At 39.4% G+C, this 17,696-nt stretch overlaps 1 protein-coding gene across 1 annotated transcript in view; it reads left to right on the forward strand.

Moving 5' to 3' along the window:
- The window catches only part of NKAIN3 (sodium/potassium transporting ATPase interacting 3), a 616,620-nt gene that overhangs the window by 569,407 nt on the left and 29,517 nt on the right, over positions 1-17,696 (forward strand). The window contains exon 7 of the mRNA XM_023248646.2: positions 129-189. Coding sequence (XP_023104414.2) covers positions 129-189 — 61 coding nt within the window. The remainder of the gene's footprint in view (positions 1-128; positions 190-17,696) is intronic.

Consider the following 17,696-nt stretch of genomic DNA (forward strand, 5'->3'; position numbering starts at 1 on the left):
CTTCTTCCTATTACAGACTCATTGACATTCTTACTATGCATTCTTTATTTATTGGATTATATAGGCTCTTCAATTCTGGACATTTAGCATAGATTCTTAAAGGTTTTTCTTTTTCTTCTCTTTTGCAGTTGGTTGGTTTTGTGTATGCCTGTTATGTGATCAGTATTTTCATGGAAGAAGAGGACACCTGTAAGTACTATGATAGCTACCTTTGGGTTTACTTTGGATGAGATATAGCTTCCCAAGCAAATCATTACAGGGCTATGAAAGCTTTTGTATTTGGAATTTAAAGTGACCGAATGCAGAATGGTAAAATTATAATCAAGTGTTTGCAAACTGAACTGCACACAAATAAGGTGGCATAGGTATTGAAACCCTCAAATCAAGCTGTGTATGAGGATGCCCAGAGACTGTAAGCCTACAGATGGCTGTCGGATCATGTCTTAGCAAGTTTTTTTCAGAGATTTAAAGATAATGTTGAATAGAAAACCAGGGATCGTTTTATCCATTGTATGTATTGTAAGTATGCTAGCTGCAGAATTTTGAAATCTGACTAATACCAATAACATGAAAACAATACATTCCAGCAAGAAGTATATGAACACAAATTTATAAAGTGCTCCACAAAGACTAAAAATGACAACCTTCAAGGTGAGATGTGAAAAAAACACCCAAATTTAAAGAAGCAATGCTGAAAAATAACTAATGGGATGCTAAAATGCTAAGGAGTCATGTTTCAGCAGAATACCACCAAAAAAATAAAAGGCATATATGACCTGAAGTTATGTAGGTGAAGATTTAGCCACATATGCCAACACTGGCCTTTATTGAGTGCCTGCTAATGTAAGGCAATTCTTGGCAGAACTGTTATGATCTCATGCAATACTAAAGAAAATTTTAGTTCATTCTTTAAAATAAATCATTATTAGATAACCAAATCACACCCACCCATCTCAATGATTCAGTTATATCATCACAGTTAAACTCCCTGGGTTATAAACTTGACCCTTTAAAAAATGAGGATAAGTGTCCAGCTCACCGTGATAACTTCTTTCTAGAACACAACTCCGAAGGGGTCTGATGAATGCTTCCCACCAAATAGATGCGGTCGCAGTATACGAACTGGAATCCAGTTGACAATGAGGATTGATTTACCCAACTGGAAAAAAAATATTAGACCCTGAGATTAAACTCTCAGGTAGTAAAAATGTGTGAACATACTGCATCATATCTTTTATGCTGGCTTAGAGATTTTTTTCTAAACACGAGATAAACCAGAAAGTTTCTGACATTTCAAAAGTGCTGTTGTAATGACAACACTTCCCACTATGAGGTTACCTTCAGAAAGTGTATTTTCAGGAGTTCCATTGGTAGCTCCACAGTCTGACAAAGTTAATGCACAGAAAATCGGCAGCATGCCTCCAACTCACAGCTTCACCTCCAAGAGACAGGCTTCACCTCCAAAAACAACTGGCCCAGCATGAACAGTTTTAACTGCAGTTGAGACCTGAAGGAAATTATTAGGATAAATACTTCAAAAAAAACTTCAAAAAAATGATACACTGACCTATAAATCGCAGCTGAATCCTGTATAAAGTATGTTTAAGTAGATATCAAAAGCTCCTGTTTCTTGTCCTCCTTGCTGAGCTGTTTGGAGGCCCTCGAATGATGCTAATGTTCCAGTCTACCTTATTGTGTGAGAAAAGGTAGATTAATCAATAGTCTTTTATCTATTAGAATAAGTACATAAAGGACTTTTCCTTGAGGCGTGTGATTTTAAGCAAAACTTGGAAATACAAAATGACATGCAAAAGGAAAGGCTCATCTAAATTGGGTAAACGATTTTGACCTTCTATCAGCCTCTTTTAGAGTAATAATATTGTAGAGTAAATACAATATTTACTCTACTGGCAGATATTGTAGTTCCATTGACTTTGGTGTCTTTCATTAGCGTAAGTTTCTCTATAGAAATCTCTGATTCAGCTATTTTAATGCCCATCAAACTGGCATTCGAGCAGCTGCTAGAAGCCTATTCTATTAATGGTTTAATTCTAGTGTTTATTAGGAGGGCCATACATTAAGTTATCGAGAGACATCTGGATATAGTAGTTGTATGTAGTATCTAGTGTTACGATCAATTCAAACAAAATTTAGAGCCAGAAAAAGTCTTGGGTGCTCAACACAAAATAAATATGCCCTAAACTGACTTGACATGATGATCTGCTGGAAGAAAGATGACAGGGAAAAGCAATCACAAACCTTTTAGGCTGATAGTTCTCAAGTGAGTGTAATTTTGCATTTTTTATTGAAAGAAGTAGAAATCAAAAGTGCAGTTGTAATTAAATTGTCCCGGAGTCTTCAAGGCAGATGTGAACAAAAAGAAATGTCTGGAAACCAATCGCAATGATCTCATAGACTAGCACAATTTGTGCCAACACTTAGCTTTTAGGTGCAGTAATGAACTGCCCTTTGGATACGACATTACCAACCCACAGTCTAAAAGATGTGTCTTTTGATTTGTTTTTCCAAAATCTAAACATACAGTGAAAAAAAACCCATACTGGTAGCTTTCCAATCTGTCTAAATATACTTCTGGAAAGCTTATTCTGAAAGGTGACTGCAAATATTTAATGTAATGTCACAGTATTTTGGCAGACAATGTATCATTTATCATTTCAATTCCTATTCTAACTAATGAAAATTTCTGCATTATTCAGAATGCAAAGTTAATCTTTGTTCTTGGACTGAAAGCTGTCAGCCAGCCTTAAAAATTAATAACAGCTACCCACTTCTCTCCCCTGCACTGCCTAAGTGGTTCTATGGGACTAACATTTCAGCTGATGGACATTTCTGAAGGGTAATAAATGCTTGCGGAAACATTTATTTCCAGCCACCCATCTTCTTAGTTCCCTCTCGGCCTCTTCTGCTAACTATATCTCCTATAAGGACTCTGATTGCAGGTCAAAGACAATGAAATAAAAAGCTTGAAAAAGGAAGAATGTTGCTTGATGGGGTCGGAACTTCCCATCATTCATTCCAATGAAAAAGCCCATTTATATCTCTCATCTCATTTTTATTTCTTTTTTGGAATATCTATCAATCTCCATGAACACTTTTGTGAGACCAGGATATTTGGAATCTGTAATCATAAAAACCTGTCGACATCTTGTTTGTGAATCACCTACTGCTGAAAATGAACTTGTAGGCTTGTTACTATCTTGTCACACTTGTGAAAAAGAATGTTTCTAATTTGGGAAAGTGTGGAGGCGAGGCAAAAGATGCTGAAAAATAGTATTAACTTGAATAAATATTACCAGACTTCTTCAGAGGATCTGTTGCTAGCATGACTGCTTCTGATATTAGGTTTCAAATTGCAACTGGGACATCCGTTTGGTCTCACAAAGGCCAGTCTGGGTTGTATAGTTGAATAGTGGGAGAAAAGTATATTGAAAACCCTGAGTTAGTTTTTGAAAAGGAAATGAATCCCCCCAGATGCAGGTTCAATAATTTACACTGAAACGCTCAAAATAACTCTTTATACTACCATTTGACCCTTGATAGTATACTTTTGGGGAACTGTTCATTGGAAGGAAACATGACTCTTGGAACACATTCTGTATCTCTACTGTCCTTGAGGCTTCCTACAGGCTAGTGTTCATATATTTGCCTGTCTGCCCATAAATTCCTTTTCAGAGGATAGTGATATTAGCATAGCAATGATGTGAATTGGAAATAAATAACCCTGTCTACCTTCAAAATAGTCAATTATCAGCAAAATTAGTTTCTTTGGTAATAGCAGAAGAATTGCAATTTGGGACAAGCAAACTATGGGGAACCACAGACAAGTCCAAAGAGACAAAGGGAAAGCCGGCCGTTATTAGGTTATAGGAGGAAATTAGGGAGGATTGTTTTAAACAAGCGTTCATCAGAAAAGAACAAAGAAAGAGCATTTCTCATTGGCTGTGAGTGGTGGTTAGTGAGTTGTTGCTGGGGCAGAGAGGATCTTCCTTCTTTTTCTTAAAAGTGGAAGATGAAATTCCTATGTGAAAATGTCCTCCCTATCAAGATAATTCTTATCTTCCTTCTTCCTGCTGGTTAGACAGCCTGGTATGTGCATGAGAGCTCCCCCTTCAGGGCTTCCCAGCTCCATTTTAAATGAGGTTTCCTTTATTTTCACAACCCCTTTCTTCCCCTAAGAATTTACTGAAGAAGCTAATGGGAGGGCAGTTGAATAGTTTGAATGTTAATCTCTCAGTGTCCCTTCATGGCTTTGTAATGTTTGCAGAAGCCTTAGAGAAGGAGAGTGACCCAAAGTTCAGGCACCGGAGAGGAGAGAAAGCAGCAGAGGCCGGGAGGATCCTCAGAATAGAAAACTGTCCATTGTCTTGTGAGCCTTGCAGTATATACACATTTGAGGTGGAGGGGCAGGAGAATTTGGTGAGTCCAAGAGAGAGACTCAGGAATGATCCTGTAGTCATGACCAGCATTTCAAAGGAGTCAGAGCATTTGTCCAATAAGCCATCAAGAATCTACTGGTGCTCAGAGAGGATACATTTCTTTTGGTAACTATCGGGTGAGTTGTATGTAACTAACCTCACCACAAGTTTAGATTTTGAGTCTGAAGTAATTCCCCTAATTTGATGAGAAGACTTTGTTAAATAGCTACAAAATAACTGGCTAATCTTCGTACTAGAATAGACGATCTATGAGGTCAGGATTTTTATTTTATTCTTTGATTTAATCCTAGAGCCTAGAAAATGCTATGCACATAGCATCCGATAATGAAAAAGTAGCCGAATTTATATTCGTAAATTCTCTTGGCCAAGCAACTCATTTTTTAAGATGGAGTTCAAAACCCAAGATTCTCAAATTTGATAGAATGATACTGCCTTACATTTAGAATGCCTGATGCATTTACAAATATTTATGTTTGGCAAATGATGGTCCTGCATCTCTTTAACCAAATTGGATGGATTTTTAGTAATTTTGAAGGTCAAGATCCAAGGAGATGGTTTAAACCTCCATTATACCACATCAGTGTAAGAGCTTGGGTTCGTCAATTCCTGGACAAGATATCACGGGGGGAACAGGAACTTGGAAGGTAGAGATGGACCCACAGAGTGAATTCAACTACAAAATCTGGCCCAGGGAACAGACTCACTATCAAAAAGTTGGGCCCAGCAGGGTGGTGACCTCAGCCAGCACTCCACCTGGGAAGGACAAGTGGCATGGAATGAGATCCTAGCTACGATGCTGTGGTTCAGAGACAGAATTCCAGTCCTTGGGTAGGTTATGAAGACTGTCTCTCTCTGTAATGACTCAGTGGTGAGAATCCTTTCACAATGTATACATGTATCAAGTCACCATGTTGAAGATTTAAATATATCACAATTTTATTAGTCAACTATACCTCAATGAAGTCAGAAAAAAACACAGTATCTCTCAAGAAGAATATCATAAACACCCAAATACCCAAACCAGTGAATCAAGTAGAGACTCTCCACAGGGGCAAGATAAAGAAACCTTTTTACTAGAACCAGCTCCCAAGTCAGTACTAAACTCATCATGAAGTAGAACCTAGACTGTTGCCTATTTCACTCGACCAGGACTTTTGTAATTCAGCCTAACTGGGACTAGCCACAGCCATTATTTTCTAGTCTCCTCATCTCTAGCCACATCTATTTTCCTAAATCCAGCAGATTCTTTCAGAGAGGCCTCTTCCCTTTGCTGACATACTAACCTACACAAATCCTGCAAATCTCAGCTTAACTATTCTTCCCAAATTTGGCCATTTCCTTCTCACTCTCTCCAGGCTAGATGAGGGCACCTGTGGTACACTGTTAGGTGCTTGCATTGGACAGCATAATTCTCCTGTGGAAACATTTAACATAACTGGAATTTTTCAGTCATGATATCCCCAAGAGGCAGCCCATTTCCTGGCATAAAGGACACTCTAAAACAACAGATAATAAGGGAGTGTTGAATGAATAACTGTATGAACAAGTGGACTCAGAGGATGGTTGGGATTTCCATTGGCAGAGATGGGGGAGAAAGGGTTTCCTTCTCTATTCTCTAACTCCAGAGTGGTATGAATGACCACTCTTCACACAAGCTAGAAACTTGGGCATACTCCTCCACTCTTTCCTTACCTCCCATATACAATCAGTCATCAAATGAGACATTGTCACCTCCCTTCAAGTAACTAACAGCCCTCACATGCTTTTTTAACATTCTTCCCAAGGACACCTTCTTTCCCATGCCTCAGTGGACCCTAAGCACATCTCTGAATCTGTGTTCAACTTATTTTTTACTTAGCTGCATTCCCCACTTGTAGATGGGGATCATGGCTTACTTACCCTAGGATCCCAAGACCTGGTTCAGTATCTGGAACACCACAGGAAACCGGTGTATGTTTGTCAAACGTATATTTGTTGTACACACCCCCACGTCTTTACATTATCTTTCATATGTCTTTCCTCACACCTTATGAGAATTTAAATATCCCATTCCCTGCACAATAAATAAAATTTGATTAATTCACAATGAGGTATAAATGGCTCATGCACTTATATTCCCTGAAGATTTTCATTGGCTACTTGTCAGAAAGTTGACAGCAGCAAGCAAAGAACACCTACTGCCCCAGACGGGGTTTTAACGTCCCATGTTTCCACTTGAAACTGGATGTTAGAAATTAAATGAAGGCAGTCCTAACCCTGCCAGCATCTAGCTCTGTTCACATCAACAACTCAAATCATCTCTTAGGGGATCCCAAAGGCACTCTGAGGTCTGACACGACAGCTCTATGGAAGATGTCCCTGGCTCTGGGGTTGTCTCAAGGTGCAATCAGGTGCATCCCATTTTTTACATTCATTTACAAATGGAAAGTTTCGGCAGCTGTTCAAAACATCCTGATCTCTCTGCCTCAGATTAATAGTCGATGGAGTGTGAAGCATCAGCCTCGCCCCTGAGAGCAAGCCCGCTGCACAAATGCCCGTCTCGCTCGGGAAGGCACGATCACATCTCCCTACATGCCTGTTTCAGACAGGTCGGAGCCTTCAGGTTCTCGCTGTTGCCCAGCAGCCTCCTGTGCGTGGCATGCCCTTAAGTTGAGAAGGAAGAATGCAGGATCTGCCATCCAGATGGTACAGAATGGAAGATTAGGGATTTGGGAACCAGATGTGATTATGAGGGAGCAGAGTAAGAAATTAAAAAAAAAAAATCCACACCCTCATGGAACCCTGAAGACCCAGTGAGAAAAAAATGGGCCGTAAGGATTCTACGTGGATCCTGTGTGTTGGTTTTATTCTGGATTCTTAGTGGGAAAGATTAGGGGCCCAGGGGGAAGAACAACTGACAGCGTTCTGACAGGGCTTCCGGTGTCTCCATTCTATTTTATTTTTAAATGCTTATTTATTTTGAGAGAGGGAGAGAGAGAGAGCACGTGCCGGTGGGACAGGGACAGAGGGAGAGAGAAAAGAATTCCAAGCAAGCTCCATGCTCAGCACAGGGCCAGACACAGGGCTCAATCTCTGACGTAGAGATCATGACCTGAGCCCAAGTCGGATGCTTAACGGACTGAGCCACCCAGAGGGCCCCCTGTGTCTCCATTCTAATTCTAAATTCAGTATCCATGCCCCAATGCCTTTCAGTGAGAGTACATTGATCCCTCCTCTCTCTACACCTGTTCCTAAACTGCCGTGACGTTACAGAGAAGAACGCGCCCCCATCCCCCGGGCCCTCGTGCCACTTCACAATGTCGACGCCTGTGAGCAGGCCTGTCACTCGTTCCGAGTCAGCACCTTCTCCAGTTCCCTTAAAACTGCAGTCTTAGAGCTCCCTACCATCATTTTAGGGATGAGGACATGAAGCCCAGAGAGATATAATTCCCGGCACCTTGCACCCCTCTGCCCCACACCCTCGGCACTAAGACTCTGTTACAAAGAAAATGAAAGCCAGTAGGCAGGGGTCCCTACAAGTTCCTGGAGTCTCTCTCCCATCCAGACTGTCTACATTCCTCCAGGGTTATCTTCTTCCCGACAGAAGACGAGAGCTTCGTTCCCTCCCACGTATTCAGACGCCTTGCTGCACTAATTATTTTCTCTCTCTCTCTCTTTCTCATCCTCCCCTCCCACCCCCATCTAACTCTTTTCTTCCCTTCTCTCTGTCCAGTTTCTTCCTCCCACTGGATCTTGTTCCTCAGCTTATGAATAAAGTCACATAATTAAAATAAAAAACAAAACAGAAATTACCCCGACCCCCCACCCGGGATATACAGCTAGCTCTCCCATCTCTCATGCTTCTTCCCTCCATGTTCAGACTTTTCTACAAAGTAGTCCAGACTTACAGCGTTCACTCTCTCAACTGCTATTCACCGTCAGACTGCTGCTGTCAGGCCTTCTGCCCTCCATCATTACTGAAAACGCTCGCTCAGAGGCCAGCAATGACCTCTTAATTGTCAAATTCACTTAGATCTCATCACGCTTCATTATAATTAATGGCTTTGGTCACTGTTGACTGCTCCCTCCGTGAAAATTTTCTCTTCTAGCTTTCCTGTCTCTTGAGTTTTGCCAGGCAATCCCATCCTTTGAACAGCACTTACTTTACCAATTAAAAATTATTTTGAGTATCGTTACGCAAATTAAGCACACTGCCAACACAGATACAGGTAACAAATTTTGAGTTAGTACTTACCCTGGCTAGTTTTGGAGTAATGACTTCTCATTAAATCCTTAAAATGTTAACTTGCCGTCCCTAGTAAATAGCCCACTGTTAACACTGAAGCGTTTTAAGTAAGATCAGACAATAAAACAGAAGCATTTTAAAGTAAGACCAAACAATAAAACAGATGTTTATCCCTTTTAGATAACAAAAGGGCACGTGATTTTCTCAAGAGCTATATTCATGGACCAAATATTTAATGGAAATCTGATTTTATAATTCCTTTAAAGAAGTGTCATACAAGTAACCAACAATAAAAGGTATATAAGGAACACTCATCTTCATGTGCTTTTACTAAGTAGTTTATTGACTAAGGAAAAAGTAATTTACTGTTCCTTCTGGGAGCAACATTTGGAACTGGAATCTAAGTGAGGTATTTGGGAATATTCATATAACTTGGATGCCAGCATGAAAATAAAGTAGGGGAGAAGTTAAAAGAATTTGTTTCCCCTCCTGGGTTGTATGAGGTGCAAAGTAAATTAATTCTAAATTATACCTAACCAGCCTTTTAACTTTTTCCATACTTGTTCTCATAGAAGGAAACAGGATCTCTCTCTCTCTCTCTCTTTCTCTCTCTCTCTCTCTCTCTCTCTCTCTCTGTCTCATTTGCTCTTGCGTTTGCTCTCTCTCTTTGATTGCAAGAACACAAAGTCTAGATTAGAGTTAATGGTGTATCCAGAGAACAGCTTTCTTTGCCACATATATAGTTCCATCAACTGCAAAGCTTGTAACATTTCCCAACCCTTACTCATTGAATAGCACCTTCACAAGTTTTGTCATAGCTTGTGTGAGAAACTGGCCAGCTGCTCACTAAACCCATTTGTTGGTTTTTCTCCTGAAACAGAGCTGGACTGCATTTCCCAGCTTTCCTGCAGTTAGATGTCCCATGAAATTGAATTCTAGATCATGGAAGGTGAATAGAAGAGGTATGCCCACTTCTAGGCCTGGCCCCTAAACACTTTCTACATGTGGTTCTCCATGTTCTCCCCCTTTCTACCTACTAGCTACAGAGAAGCACAGAAGCTTTGGAAGCCACATGTTTAAAATGGTGCTGCTACAGTGTTGAAGGCACCTGGGTCACCAAGTCATTGCTTGGAGGAGAGTTGACCAAGCAGATTGAGGACAGGGTGATAAGTGCCTTTGAGGCATGAGGCACTGAGAAGCACCCAAGAGGGTATGATCAGGAAAGGGTTCCCAGAGGTGGAGACCCTGAAGTAGAAACAGGCAGGAATTCTGCCACCAAACGGGGTGTAGAACAAATTGTGTATTCTACAAAGTGCCGGTGCCTCCTATGTGCCTGGGAAGGTCTCCTGGAGGAGACAGCACTGAAGGAGAAGGATAAGATAAAGGATATGGATAAGAAGGAACCTGTGAGGTGAGTGGCCAGGAGAAGAACATTCCTGGCAGGTGGAGTAACAAATGCATAGGGAGTCACTTCCTAGAAGAGGCCTCTGACCGAAACAAAGGCCTTGACTTCAGGCCTAGCTTCATATTGGATGCTCTGGAAGGTCAAAAGGCAATCAGGACTTCCCTGGCCTGCTGTCAAAAGACTAGTGAATTAAAAGGCAGATCGTATCAGGGACTTAGTTTTAAACCCTGCATCGAGAGAGAAGGCTATGTGGAAATGATGAAAACCATACCATTTTTTTTTTTTTACATGTTGGGAGCAAAAATAACACACAGCTTGGACTTAAGTTTTGTTTTCTTTTCTTTTATTCTATATTTGCCTCATTTTCTATTTATTCACCTACATGTTTATTTGGAAAAGTAAATTAAATCTGGGTGGGTTTTTTTTTCATTATTTAAGGAAAACAAAGGTGTCATACTGACTGTTTTCTTTTTGAGACAACAAAGATGCAAGAAAACAGGTGAAAGCCAAAGTTTCCTTAGTATTTTGTCACTGTACGTTTCCTGATGTCCACGAGGGAAGATTTTCAGCAAATTCTATTTATATCGATTCAGGGTTTAAAATCACTATGCTATTTATTAGAGTGGCAACGTTTTTAAAACCTGGGTTTTCCTAAGTTCTAAAGGCTACATAGAACTTTCACTATTCCATTTATAAACCTACTGAATTTTAATAATGCCTTTTGGGGAAATTATTTTTATTTTTATAGTGGTAAAATACATAATATAAAATTAACCATTTGAACATCTTTAAGTGTACAATTAAGTGGCATCACATACATTCACAATGTTGTATAACCATCACCAATATCAATTTCCAGAACTTTTTCATTGTATCAAGAGGAGCTGTGTCCCCATAAATAATAACTCTTCATCTCCCTTTCCCCCCAGCCTCTGATAACCTCTCTTCTGGCTCTATGTATTTACCTATTTACTTTCTGTCTCTTTGTATTTACCTAGTCTAGGTACCTCATATACATAGAATCTTACAGTATTTGTTCTTTTGTGTCTGACTTATTTCATTTACCACGTTTTCAAGGTCTATCCATATTGTAACTTGTATCAGAATTGCATTTTTGTGTAAGGCTAAATAATATTCCATTGGACTTCAATTACTACTTGATCTACTTATATTTAGTAGTCTAAATTCCTTTAAATGATTTGTTCCATATACAATTTGAACTAAAGCCCTTTACATATTAAACCTGCATTCATGAATCCATTGTAATTATCATTCTTTTTTGTAGTTATCATTCTTTGCAAGTCCTTCAAATATTCATCCTGATAAACAAAACTCGCTAGTTTTTAAACTATTCCAGCAAATCTATAAGTCTAATAAAATAAGCTTATGCATATATTGAATCTCAAATTTTCTTAAATATTACACAAATTTTTGCAGCAACGTGGATGGAACTGGAGAGTGTTATGCTAAGTGAAATAAGTCAGGCAGAGAAAGACAGATACCATATGTTTTCACTCATATGTAGATCCTGAGAAATTCAACAGAAGACCAGGGAGGAGGAAAAGGGCGGGGGGAGTTACAGAGAGGGAAGGAGGCAAACCATAAGAGACTCTTAAATACTGAGAATAAACTGAGAGTTGGTGGGGGACGGCGAGGAGGGGAAAGTGGGTGATGAGCATTGAGAAGGGTACCTGTTGGGATGAGCACTGGGTTTTGTATGGAAACCAATTTGACAATAAATTTCATATTAAAAAACATATATTACACAAATTTAATAAAGTTTTCCCATGTCTTTCAACCTAAAATCACAAGTGTAAAATTAATTAGCCAATTCAAAACTTGAATTTGTTTTACAGGGGGAATCTGCCAGACCTAACATGATCTGTCTGATTATGTTAAGAACCAAAGATTTTACATACCAAATAAACACCGACTATCCCAATGATTACAATATCCTAATCTATACTTCATAAAAGGGTTTTAAAACCTTGAAGTTGGCTTCTTTTCCTCTCTCTGTAGTCAGTTCCTAGTATTGGAAATGCATTTCTCCGGGGCGCCTGGGTGGCGCAGTCGGTTAAGCGTCCGACTTCAGCCAGGTCACGATCTCGTGGTCCGTGAGTTCGAGCCCCGCGTCAGGCTCTGGGCTGAGGGCTCGGAGCCTGGAGCCTGTTTCCGATTCTGTGTCTCCCACTCTCTCTGCCCCTCCCCCGTTCATGCTCTGTCTCTCTCTGTCCCAAAAATAAATAAACGTTGAAAAAAAAATTAAAAATTTAAAAAAAAAAAAGAAATGCATTTCTCCAATGAATGAGTATCTCAAACAATTTGAATTTGCTACATGCTGAGAGACTGTCAGCTGCCAAGCAGGACCTAAATTCCACTAATGGATATATTGGGCTTTTTTTTAATGTTGGTAGAACAAGAGGAGGTCTTATCCCATACCTTTTAAATGTGATTAGCTTAGCAGCCCACAACACTAGGACTCATGACATTAGATTTCAGTAGACAGAAGACTTTACTCCTATTAAAAGTCTCTTTCTGATTGGTTTTATACTCACAAATTCTTTAAACATTTTAATGTCTTTCCATATGACTCAAGAGATACTCCATGTACTTCTCCATGTACTGACATTCCATGTACTTCTTCCAACCATCTAACATGATAGAATTCCATGTTCATTTTATATTCTTGGTAGGTTGCCAATCCTTGTAGACATTTAAATATTTTTTATTGGATTCTGCAATTCTCTCATATCTCTTCTTGTTCCAAGGTCACTGACCTGTCAAGATCCAAAAGTATTTATAGTACAGACTCAGCATATTATCGTTTAATTTTAAAGCTTAAATAAAGTTAAATAGCTAATTCTTTATTGATTGATTCACTCAAGAAACAGTTATTGAAAGACTTGTGTGTTAGGCCACAAGGATACATAGATAAATAAGACTTGGTTCCTTTCCTGAGAGGTTTTATATTCCAATAAGTGAGCCAGACATGTAAATAATTACAGAAGAGTCAAGTGCAGATAACGATCTGTATAAAGTGAATCACATGCACAGAAAAAAACAAGCAGAGGCTAATTGTGTCTCAGGGCACCAAGCATGGCTCAGAGCATGGGAACACGGTCTTATACGAAGAGTATTACATCACCAGGAAGGGCACAAAGAAAATGCATTTTAAATACTGGGAAATATATGTCAAAAAAAGCTTGGGACAACCATGGAATATTCAAGAAGGCCTGGGAAAGGACTGAATTACCCCAGAAGTGATAAGTGATTGGGTGTGTTCAGTTCACCAAGTGAATGGTGGGGTCGGCTTTGAGGGACCCTGGATTCTGTCTTATTTTGTATTTTGTATTTTGTGTTATGTATTTTGGCACTCATAAAGAAAACTAACATTTATAAGGCACTCTGTGGCAAATAAATTACTTTTCTCCCAGCAAGAAATGACTGGCCCAGAAGGCTGCCTACTCCAAGCTGTGCGTGCACGCACGCACACACGCACACACACGCACCAGGAAATGAGGGAATTGATATCTTGTCACATCTGTACCTACTCAGGTCACACCAGTTGGGATTTTCTGCTGGATGATGTGGGTCAATAAATGGATTTAATCTTGGGAAGAATATGATCAGATTCAATTTTCTTTGAACAGTAATTCAAAGAAAGAGAAAAGGATTTATAAAAGAGATCTCAGAAGAAATGGCATTTTTTTGGATAGAGACTCTTAGGACAAGGAGAACCAAAAGTAATAATAGAAGCCATTAAAGAAAATAATACTATTCAAAATTGTAGACACAGACAATAAAAAAGAATTCTAGACAGACATTAAAGTGAACAGGTATTTGTGACTTGATTGGCTACATTCGGTTTTTTTTTTTTTTTTGACGTTTATTTACTTTTGAGAGACAGGGCATGAGTGGGGGAGGGGTAGAGAGAGAGAGAGACACAGAATCTGAAGTAGGCTCCAGGCTCTGAGCTGTCAGCACAGAGCCCGATGCGGGGCTTGAACCCATGAACCCTGAAATCATGACCTGGGCCAAAGTCGGATGCTTAACCAACTGAGCCGCCCAGGCACCCCTTGATTAGCTAGATTTAGATGAGAATGACAAATACAGACTGGGGGAAAAACTGGATAACTAAGGAAAAGATTAATTACCTGGGAAAAAGTTATAACTGTTTAGACAAATTCTTAGAACTGTTTTTAGTCCTTACATTTCTGAGCATTAGTTTTCCTCTCGGCCATTCCATCCTGCTTTATTGGCCCCAAAGAGATTTTAGAAATTCATTATTCCATTAAATATTACCTACTCCTAGAAAATTTTCAAGTGGGAAGCAACTGTCAGCACTGATTATGGGAACATCTGATTCTAGAGATCTGGACCCAGGAAAACAACAGAAGCTGGAAAGGCAGCCAAAGAAAAATAAAAAGGATGGTGTTTTCAGGATTCTTTTTTATCTTGTTTTCCCCAGAGTAAAAGGTTCCTCTGAACGAGCCCAGCAGTATAGTGACATAGCGGCCATCAGCCACCAGTGATTCTGAACAGATAGTATTTGAAAAACCACAAAAATTGAAAGGGGCTTCAGTAGAGCCAGACTGTGGTTGAAAACAGTGAGCAGCCGTTGCGTCCAATTACTGAGCTACTGATGAAGATTAACCGAAGGGGTAACAGTAACCTGTGATGGCAAAACAGAGCGCAACCTGTGTGGCTTTGAAAGAGCTGAGTAACTTTAAAAGGAATAGAAAATGTGCTATTAAAGATGAAGCCTAAAGTAAGAAAGGGGGGGGAAATTATGTACTTTCTTTCAAAATATGAGAAAAACAAACTATAAAAAGTGTGTGTGTGTGTGTGTGTGTGTGTGTGTGTGTGTGTGTGTGTGTGTTGAGGGGGTAGGATAGTGGAAGCAGATACGTTACGGGCATCTTTACAAAGGTGATACAACTCTTGCAACTCAGAGCGAGGAGAGAAGCTGCAGTCGTAGATGATTACTATCAAAGCACCCTGTAGGGACACTGCAACCAAGTTCCCCCGTGGAAGATTCAAAGACAAAATGCTAAAGACGGTCCTTGGGATCCTTGCAGAACAACTAGAATACGCATCTAAAGGAATAATGCCGAAAACATTAGGAAGAAGTCACTTCGTGCGTTTTGCATTTTGTAGATATATTTACAAAGAATCCCATGGAATGATTTGAAATGCCAAGAAAAAAAGAGAGCTCTCCCCCCCAAGGTTTGGGCTACTGGGGGGGGGGGGGGGGGGGGAAGGAGAGAATAAAAGCAATGCCAGTCAAAAGCCAAACAAATGGTGATGGAGGTTGTCACGTGTGTACTGGGTGGGTCCTGGGCCCTGGATCTACACTCCTGGACGACTTATCACCAGCGCTGCAGAGAGGGAGAGCTACGCTCCCATGGCAGTTAACTCCACAAGTTCTACTTCCGCTGAGCGTTATTTTCTTTCTTCCGCCACGTCTTTATGTGAGGAAGCTTAACTTTTCCAGAATAATTTAAAAAATGCTCATAAAAGGTGGAATCTCAGGCTTCAAAGTGTGGCAGACCAACCAATTTTCCCTCCTCCAAAGTAGCTACTCTTTCTAAATATGAGAAAATCAAACTAAACTCAAAATCCAATGCAAGTTCCTCAAGGACGGACATTCCTATGAAGAATAGGGGAAAGAGAATGTAGGAATTCTCACAAATCATTGTTATCTTAAGTTACACAAAGCTTCTGGAATTTCAGAAATCAATAGTTGATGGAAATGTATCATGAGAACAAGATAAATATGCAAATAATACCTATAGCAACCTACCGTTTGCTGCATGATTTCCACGTGCCAGCCCTCCAAGGCCATTAGCTCATCTCGGGCAACCACACTGAGGTTGTCATTGTTTTCTAGATGCCCTGAGAATTTCTTCAACTCGCTACTAATCTGTAAGAAGCAGAACTTAGGTTTGACCTAGATATTTCGAGTGCCAAAGTCCATGTGCTTTCCAACATGCAATTGCGCTTTTCTTTCCAACAAGGATAACAAGTAAATTCTTCATAATTTGGTAAAGAAAGAGACATTGCTCACTCACTAGATTAAAACCAGAACATTCATATTTAAATATTGAGTGAGAATATAAATTACTTGCACACTGTGGAGAAAAATAATGGGCTAACCTATTAAAATTTAACTGGATACAGGGAGTCATATATAATGTAACACACCCAATGATCTTGCTCCAAATCAATTGTCTGCTTTTATTTAGCACAGGACACTCAATATGCAAAATTTATCATTAAAATAACAGAATTTCAAGATCCAATTCAAATACTACAAAATTATGAAAACAAACTTCTTCTCTACCTCACCCCCAAAACAACGTGACAAAAATGTGACTTTCTTTATTGCCACCAAACCAGACTTAGCGTTTCTTCCTCATGGTAGGCACGTCCAAGAAAACTCAGCCATTTCAGTGATTTCTCTGGCACATCAGACAGGAGGTCAGGGAGGGCTGTCCTCCCAGCAGGGATTCTGAGGTCAAGGTTGATGTGGTGCTGCCAGCTGTGAGGGGCAGGGCTGGGCATCCACTCAACTGTTCTCTGATCCCACTGTGCCAACCAGATCTCGCTCTTGGCTGTCTGCCACGGGTGAGCCTAGGACTCTAGATCAACTTCCTGAGCACAGTAACTTCTGCTTCCCTTATGTCTGCCGTATTTTCCACACAAAAGTCTCTTGTAGCCAAGCCTCACTCAGAACCATGGAGAGAGGAGACGTGAAATTCCAACTTAGAAAAATTGACGTGTTACAAATCATGACCGTAATAAAACTGAGGCATTACTCTTTTGAATGTATCCCATGGAATCTAAATGGCATAGCAATTTAATGCCATAATCATCCATTTAAAAAGTACCTAAATAATTAACAATTGGAATTTTGAGTTGTGCCAGTTTCTTTTGGAACTTGTACCTCCATTCCACTTGACCCATAGAATTCTGTCTTAATGTAATATGTTTATTCTTAATTTTTTTTCTTATTCTATCATATATCTCTACAATGAAAACTTATCTATACCTGGCAATTTTATTTTCAATGGATGTTATCTTTTTAGGAATAAAAGTTCTCAATTTGTATAGTCCAGTTATCAATCTTAACCCCAAATTTAGGACATTTGATGGTTTGTCCTTCTTTAAGATTGTCTTAACTCATCTTGAGTCTTTGCCTTTTCATATACATTTTAGAGTCAGCATCTTCATTAAACTGCTGAAAGTTTTACTGAGTTTGCTTTGAATCCGTAGATTAGTTGATCCACAGATCAAATGATATCTTTATAGCAATGAGTTTTACAATCCATGAATGTTTTCTATTCTTCCATTTGTTTAAGACACCTTTAATTTCTTTCAATATGTTTTGTTGTGCTCAGTGTAAAGGACTTGCAGATCGGTTTAGATTTAATTTAATTTAGATTTAAATTTAATTTTTTCCTGTGACCAGATTTTAAGTGTCAAAGTTTGTCTTTGGATGAGGTTTTGCTTACAGTTATTGGCCACCAACATGACTGAGCAAACATAAATGTATTCATCAATATATTCATCAATATGTACAATATGTTTACATTTGCTCAGTAATGTT

The sequence above is a fragment of the Felis catus genome, chromosome F2 (assembly GCF_018350175.1).
Source record: "Felis catus isolate Fca126 chromosome F2, F.catus_Fca126_mat1.0, whole genome shotgun sequence".
Lineage (NCBI taxonomy): Eukaryota > Metazoa > Chordata > Mammalia > Carnivora > Felidae > Felis > Felis catus.